The sequence below is a fragment of the Varanus komodoensis genome, unplaced genomic scaffold (assembly GCF_004798865.1).
Source record: "Varanus komodoensis strain SLA01 unplaced genomic scaffold, ASM479886v1 scaffold79, whole genome shotgun sequence".
Classification (NCBI taxonomy): Eukaryota; Metazoa; Chordata; class Lepidosauria; order Squamata; family Varanidae; genus Varanus; species Varanus komodoensis.
The window spans coordinates 671,332-679,207 of record NW_025336467.1 but is presented as its reverse complement, the minus strand read 5'-3'; the positions used below and the strand labels follow the sequence as shown (position 1 = coordinate 679,207).

Here is a 7,876-nt window from a genome sequence, read left to right as displayed (position 1 = left end):
AAAGTTATCAGAAAAAACAGAACCCTGGGGATGCTAACCATAATATGCAATTTGCAGACTGTGCTGTTGCGAGAAGCTATAACTCTTCAAAGAAAAGATTAAAATAAAGCAGTCTTAGCAGCTGATGGATGACCACAAAGGCCGTTTTTCTCCGTCTTTCATGAGGAGAAACTATCTACCATTGGGCGCCTTGTATCTGGAAAACACTGTTGCCTTCCTACCCCTTCCAACAAACCCAGCTGACTGCAATTCAAAATAAAGTTTGATCCTGGCCTGATTTATGAAATGTTATATTCTTCTTTCAATATTAAGCATAGCCAAATGGCCTGTAGTCCAAGTTTTAAATTATGCATGGGGGTCTGATCAACCAGCTGAAGGTTTGGGTTTGCTTAAGATACTGGTGTAGTTCCAGCAACCTGGCACTCAAGGAGGAATGAAAATGTTTTTGCTGTACTGGAAAGGAGGGCTGTATATTCTCATTTCCACACAAGATTTGTCTTGCTGGTTACTCACCGGAACCTACAAGGCATGAAAACACGGGCTACTTTTGAAAGTCTTTTCCAGAGCAAACCAAGATTGTTAAATTGAACATTTCTCCTGCATTGCTGTGTCCTGAATGCACGGGGGGGTGGAGACCAAGTACCTTCACTCAATGATCAGGAAGTTGAAAGAACAAATGAAATAATGCTTACAATTGCCTTGCCTTCTCCCCTCCCGCACTTCAGTGACATTTATTCAATGCGACTTAGAAGACTAGAATTTGCCATGTATTATTTCAAGGGAACAAAGTGGGGTTGCAGCGGAATGTAGAGATAAATTTAAGGTCTGCTGTGGTCTTCCGAAAGCAGCTTCAACAAGGCACATGCAATTCTGGAAGAAAACATGGCGGCACACCTGAGAGTACCTGGCACATGCACCAACATGTTCCCATTCAAGCATACTCCGCTTAATAGCCCCCATGCTAAGTAGCTGGTCCACGAGGCCAGATTTCAGGGCCAGGGAATGGGGAATGCCTTTTCTTCCACCCCAACCACCTTCGGGGGTTTTCCCGGGCCCCGTGTGGCAGTCCTCCCCACTTTCCGTTCTGTAGTTGCTGTACTCAGCAGCTGGAGGTCAGTTCTGCCCAAGGCACCAAGGGTCACCCTCCCCACCTCCCTCCGGGTGCATCTGCTGGTGGAAGTGTGACGATTTCTCAAAGGCTGGCCAACTGTGTGCAGGTGTGTTTCCCAACCAGGAGCACCTCGGAAGATGCTTCCAGCTGGAAGCTGCTGTGCTCCATGGATCTTGGCTTGATTTTATATAAAAATCAAGGGATGGGAGGGTGGCTGGTGCTGAGGACCCCACTTTTATGATGGGGTCCGAGCCATTCTCTGGAAGGACAGCTCAGTCAACCCCTTTTTCTCCCCACTCTTCCCCTTCTGCAAAGGAGGTTCCAGTCCCCGTTCCTTTGACCCTTCCCTCCACAGGATGCAGATAAGAACATCTTTGAAACTGAGAGGCTTCAACTGAGGTTGGAAGAGGCTCAAGATGCCAGGGCGACAGTGTACAAGTACAAGCAAAACCAGCTCCAAGTAGAGAGGGAGGAAAAGTTACAAAAAATGGGAGGCAGCTGGAGTCACGTCAGGAAGAAGGGGAGGTAAGCAAAAACAGTAACAGCACAATAATAAAGGCAGGGAAAAAAACAGAAGCAAAAGAATACAGAAGACATTTATTGAAAGTCAAAATAAAAAGAAATACAGACAGGCCATTGACTGCTTTCTACAATCCAAACAAGCAAATAACTAAACGCTACAGGTAAAGATACGTTTCATTATAAAATAGTTTTTAATTTTTTTCCGTATTACATTTTAAGCCAAGAAATGGAATTTCTGGTGTTTTATAACCCTCCCACCTCCAACCCCAATACTGAACCTGTAATAGCTGGTTATCAAAATATACAATACATCTGTTTTGCCATAAAAACTTGGGTTCTGCCACCCCCTTGTGTCTTACAACAGGTATAAAAAAAACTATAAATATGTACACCTTTTTTTTCTCATTACTCACATTTACATGCAAAAAACCCCACAGGAACAAAAGGAAAGAAGCCGGCGCCCCTTCTCCCGTTAACTTCCCCTGTTAACTTGTCTGTGTGCAACATGTCTTGGGGGGGGGGGGGAACGACACACACCAAAACACACAGCAATGACAGAAACCTTAATGGTTTGCTGGCAGACACGAGGCACTGAAAATGCCAGCCATGGAGAGGCTGGGTTCCAAGAAGCCCCCAAGAGAGGACTGTGACACACTTACAGGACTAGCCAAGGTTTTGCGAGGGATTTAAAATGTTACTTGCTGGGTGCTGCGGATGGTCTCACCTAGCACACGGCCCGCCCACGCTGCAACTCAAGAAAGCATCCCAGAGAGTGCTTCCTGGTTTCCTTGGGGGTAGCTCAGCAAACGCTATCAGGTGGGTATGTAAGGCAAACGGTGCTCAGCGAGCAGCTGTGCAGGAAGTCGCCCTTCCCTTCAAGTGCTCCTTGACATCGTGGTGGGGCACTTCTGAAAGTGAACTAGGCATGTATGGATTGGGGGCTGAATTTCCCAATCCTCCAGAACCCACAAGCTTCTCTAAACCTCTTCCTTTAAGGGCAGGGGAGATGCAGCTGATCTCTGACTGGCAGGCCACTGCTGGAACGTCAGTGTCACGTCCCTCTTGTGCCAAGGGATCCAGGGAGCAGGGAGGCCGACGTGAGCTCGCAGGGCCACTCTGATCACACCAGCCCAACTCTCTCCAAAGGGGCTGCATGTCTGACGGCACACACACCTGAGCTGCAGGCACGGGACAAGCTGCTTCTGCACACAAGAGCTCGGGGCTGTGGCCACCGGGCCTGCACAAGCGACCAGTCGCCCCGTGCGCTCTGTATCCTGCACCAGAGCGAGAACCAGGGATTGTGTGAGGCCGTCTTCGACAGACAGCCTCAGACCAAGCTAGGATTCCTTGCAGGTTTTTTTGGGGAGGCACTGCATGGCCCAAGGAGGATGGTCGTTACGGGGTTCCACCTTGGCTTGCACCAACAACTCAAACAGAACACTCACGCGAGACATCACACACTCCTCCAGCATAGATTGCATCCCCAGAATATTGGGGAGAAATTGGAAAAAAAAGTGTTAAGACTTTTCGGAAACCCTCAGTGACACAAGCAAGTCAGCAGCTCCTGCAAAAGAGCAGGGAACACATCACAGTGTATGTGATGACAGACAACATCACATACAATGAAAGAATAACTTTGGTCCACAATTTGCAGAAGTAACCCTGATATTAAGTCCAAGATTCTGGTTATCTTAAAGTCACAGGTGAATTAAGAGGGAAATGTAAGGCAACGTTGGAATACAAGGAAGGCAGATCAGCAGGGAAAAGCTGGAGGCAGCAAAGAAATGGCATTTCAGATAATATTCAGACAAAAAGATAACTTGTAATTCTTTAAATAATGTAGATAAGTTTAGATAATTAAAGATGACCATTTAAATTGGTTCTCCTCCTCCTTTTGAAGCAACTCATCTTTGCTACTTTTAAGTAATTCTTCAAAGTATAACAATTCTCAGTCATGACCTCTTCTTGATAAACTACATTCCTGCAATAGTTTTCCAGCTTTCAAGCAAAAATATAAGAATACAAGATATAAGGGTAATAGAAGAACAAGTTTAGATATAGCTATACCATCTTATCTACATAGTTATGCTATTGCCTTTTGCACATACACACATATGTGTGCGAATGCACACAAGAACTCCTTAAAAGTATTTGGTCAACTGGAAGTATTGCTTAACAGACTGCATGTAAAAAAAAATTATAAAGGGGATTAAAACAATAAGCTGAAGCTATTCACTTGTACAAAGGATGAAATCAGGTGGGGAGGCATCAATGCATCTTAAAACCAATTCTGAAAGCATGAGCCCACAAAATCAATAATCTGAACAAAGAATCATCAAAATTTGACACTTCTGTACACATTTGCACTTAGGCTTTGATTTCTAGAGTTTGGGATAACAGGCAGGATGACAATCCGCCACCCACATCAATCTGAAAAGCTCAAAAGCACTACTGGCAAGTGTTTCTAACCACTTTCCATTGGGGTGGGGGGGGGGGAGTGTCATGGACTGGGGAAGCCAAGATGGCCTGCACACTACAGCACATTTTGCATAAGGATGTCCAGATTGCTTACTGAGAGAAGTGCCCCCTGCCCTGTGCAGCCCGAACACCGGCAATTCTTGGTTCAACTTGCCCAATGATCTGTTTCTCCCACCTTCAGTTTGGGGTGGGCGGGGGACTTCTGAAGGCACCACAGGATATTAGATGCAAGGCTTGGGGAAAAGGCAACACCTTCGAAAAAGGCATCTATATTTGGGAGACTTAATTCAAAGGAATCATAATGCTGAAGCAAACTGCACAGTCAGGGGGTCTCTTCCAAAGCTTGAAGGTAAAGGCATCACTGGGAAAAGTAACTTTTCTGAGATAGGAAGGATTGCTTGTTTTAATAAGGGTGGGGGAGGAAGGTGAGGGGGACGCCCAGCAAGGTTTCCAACCAAGAATGGAAACTTTTTTAAGTTTATGATTTTTTTCTCCTGGTCAAAGATTATCACCCACTCACTGCAAGAAAATATTATAGAAACGTGAATTAAGGTTTAATTTTTTAAAAAAACCAGTAAATTGTTTTTCCTCCTTAAAAAAATAAATCTGTTTTCTTCTAAGGTCACTTCAGCTGTGTTCTCTCTTTTTTAAAGTGGCTTCTTTTCTGTTTCTGGAATGATGGAAGTTGTCCCACCCCCACTTCGGTCGTCCAGCCCTTGAAAGAAGATGCAAGGCGAGCCGGGTAAGGGCGATGGTGGTTCGCTTTTCAGTCAGGTCCATTCTGCGGCGTGTGCTGCCCAGCACTTAAATGGTGGACTTGGAGAAGGACACGCGCAGGTGGTGATTCTCGCCAAGGTCGTGGTTATGGAGGTCGATGAGCGACTGGATGGCTTCTTCCACAGACCCCATCTGGATGAGAGCCATCTTGCGGTCTCGCCTGCCGAAGAGAACAGCCCTAGCTAGAGCTGCACGCACACCCACCTGCGCGGCAGCCGCTCCCTGGCTTCGCAAACCAAGCCAGAGACCAGGGGGCAGCAGCTGCCAATTACCTGAGACAGAAGAGCTTTTAGCAGCCTTACTTCGACGTGTCGCCACACAAGTCTAAGCCTATTTTTAGCCCTATTCTGTGTGGTGCAAAATTACTCTCTGGAGGGATCGCTTTAAGAAGCAAATGTAGCCCCGAAACCCCACGATCACGAGGACGCCACAGACCAGACTCGAGAGCTTAATTTAGCAGCTGCTCACCCATGATGCATTTGCCCATGACTAGGGACGGCAGGCACTGAATTCACACCGAGAGCAGAGCCCCCCCGCTCCCGGGCGGAGGGTTAAATCTGTGCTCACGGCAGGAAAGCTCAATCGCCTGGGATGTAGAAAGCTGGACGCTGCTGTCCTTTCAAACAGCCCTTCCTGAGCACGGAGACTCCAGCTCCTAAGGACAGCAGCTCCCCCGAGCAAGGGAACTGCCGGGCCAAGCCTGCTGTCATTTCGCGGACCTGAAGCACCGTCAACTGCCCCCCCCACCCCACACAGACTTACTGGAAGAATTTGAAGCCTTTCACTATCCCACCATTGCTTGAGAACAGCAGCTTGAGGTCATCTTCGATTATTGAAGGCCTGGAGGGGAAAGGAGGAGGGGCTGAGTGTTGCCAGCAGAGGCAAGGTATCCCGGCGATTCCTGCTTCTGCCCCCACAAAAAAGGGGCTGCCTGTCTCCTCCCCCCACCTCGCAACGCCCCCCTCTCAGACACTTTTCTGGTGCTTGGAACCTGCTCCTCCAGCCACAGGAACATTCAACTCGTGTGGGGGCGGGGATGCCTGTGCTGCCCAACGCTCTTGTGATTCCCCGCATCTGCAGCCTCCCTTGCCATCCGCTCATCAGGATGAAGGGAAAATGCCACACTCACAGCCCTGGAAGGGAGAGCCAGGGCCACTCCAACAGCACGGCTGCAGAAGCCAGCTGAGAGGAGGCTGCGCTTTCCAACCACCACCCATCTGGGCAAGGAAGCTCATCTGCTGAACCCCAAGAACGCTCAAGTCGGCCGGAGAGAGTGAGCCCAGGCTCCAGGTTAGGGAAGGATGGACTGGTAGAGCTGGGTCCTTCCTGGCCATGCGATGAAGTGCCCAGGATGCACGCTGCCAGGAGCCACGGGCGAAGGGCATTTTGGGGCTTCTGCCTGGGCTCTAACTAGGCACTACATCTGCATGTGGACAAAGAAGGGGGTCTCAGCAGGGCTGCGGTGGCCCTTTGGGTCAGATAAAACAGTGGCTCCGAGGCCTGGAGAAAGCCCAGGCTGCAGAGCAAGTTGCTCAAGTACCGGGACACAATATCTGTGCCTCCACTACTGGATCTTCCCGGATGCCCCCACAGGGACTGCCGGATTCAGGCTGCTTACGGAATGTTGGAAAGATGAAGGGTGGCAGAAGGTGGAAAGATATTCTGGAAGTTCTTGGAGCCTGGCTTCTTGAAGCGATGGAGAGGAGAATTGTTGTAATCCTTGGTCAGGCCTTGGTCTTCCTGGCCTTCGCGAGGCAGCTGCACTGTCTGGTGTTTGGACAGAGTAATGCGGATGGGCTTTCCATGCAGCTTCTGGCCGTTTAGGTGGCTCATGGCTGCCGAGAGTCAAGAGGAGGAAAAACGAATTGGTTCGGGTTGCAGGCACGCTCAAGGCGGTGCTTCTGAGCACCTCCAGGCACAAGGGTCCCACACAGCTACTGCTTCCGACACCAGCCCTCCCAGAAGAAGACTCCCCTGGTGAGCCCGAGCAGGGCATGAAGCGGCGTCTTTGTGACGACTTCCTGCACAAAAGCAGGCTCCAAAGTCTTTAGCGCAGCAGAAGCCAGGCGCACTATGAAACTGTGTGATTTGTGGGAGGGGGCGTTCTGCACCTAAGGCAGTGCCGGCATTCACTCTGGGGCGAGTGTTGCACCGTCCTAACTCCTGCAGCCCCTCCATGGGGCTTTTGCGAAGAACAGGGAGACTGGTGCTTGCTTACCCAGCTGGGCCTGATTGCCGTCCGCCATTTGGACCAGGGCATTCTCCTTCTTATTGAACAAGATCTTCACTCTTTGCACATCACCGTACACTCCTTGGGGGGTGCAAGGGAAGGAGGGAAAAAGCAAACCTTCAGACACAAACCCCGTTATCTCTACCCAAACTCATTCCAGAAAACACCCGAACCCCGGATTGCTCACTCCACTTAAGCTGTTTTTATTCAGCTCAGGGTAATATTCTGATCAGCAACAGAGTAAGTGGAACAATCCTTAGGATGATTTTAAAAAACCACACCACTGGGCTCAGTCCATGAAAATGCCAGGTGCCACCAGCAGAACAGAGATGGACCACTTCACATTCCCTCTCTTCCTGACCTTCCCAACAGGCATGCAAGGCAACCAAAAACATGCACAGTGATGTGTAAGAAAACAAAGCACCAAACTCAAGTGGCAGGTGACTCAAGTACGGCATTCAACCAAACCACAACTCCCCACCCACCACAGCCACACTTGCCTTCCCCAAAGTAAAACCTCAAAATGAAAAAAAGGTAATAAAAAGTGCGAATGGTAACGTACCGAAAAGAATAAAGAGGCATTGGGGTGTAACTCTCTTTAGAGGACAGCAGAGCAAGGCAGCGGAGGGACAGGGAAGAGGTAAGGAATCGGAGGGGAGAGCGAAGTTTGCGCAAATCGTCGACAACGGAGGAAAGGTAGAGTCCCCGCAGGAAATGGCGAAATTGGTTGATGGATGATGAAGTTTTCAAGATGGTTA

The 7,876-nt window shown here is 49.0% G+C and overlaps 1 protein-coding gene across 3 annotated transcripts in view; it reads right to left on the bottom strand.

Moving 5' to 3' along the window:
• Window positions 1-1,687: 1,687 nt before the first annotated feature.
• The window catches only part of PTBP1 (polypyrimidine tract binding protein 1), a 35,233-nt gene continuing 29,044 nt past the window's right edge, over window positions 1,688-7,876 (bottom strand). For all 3 annotated transcript variants that reach the window (XM_044453408.1, XM_044453409.1, XM_044453411.1), the window contains 5 exons: window positions 7,681-7,714; window positions 7,107-7,199; window positions 6,507-6,723; window positions 5,651-5,728; window positions 1,688-5,048 (listed from right to left, as the gene is read on the bottom strand). In XM_044453408.1, coding sequence (XP_044309343.1) covers window positions 4,916-5,048; window positions 5,651-5,728; window positions 6,507-6,723; window positions 7,107-7,199; window positions 7,681-7,714 — 555 coding nt within the window. In that variant the 3' untranslated portion in view covers window positions 1,688-4,915. The remainder of the gene's footprint in view (window positions 5,049-5,650; window positions 5,729-6,506; window positions 6,724-7,106; window positions 7,200-7,680; window positions 7,715-7,876) is intronic.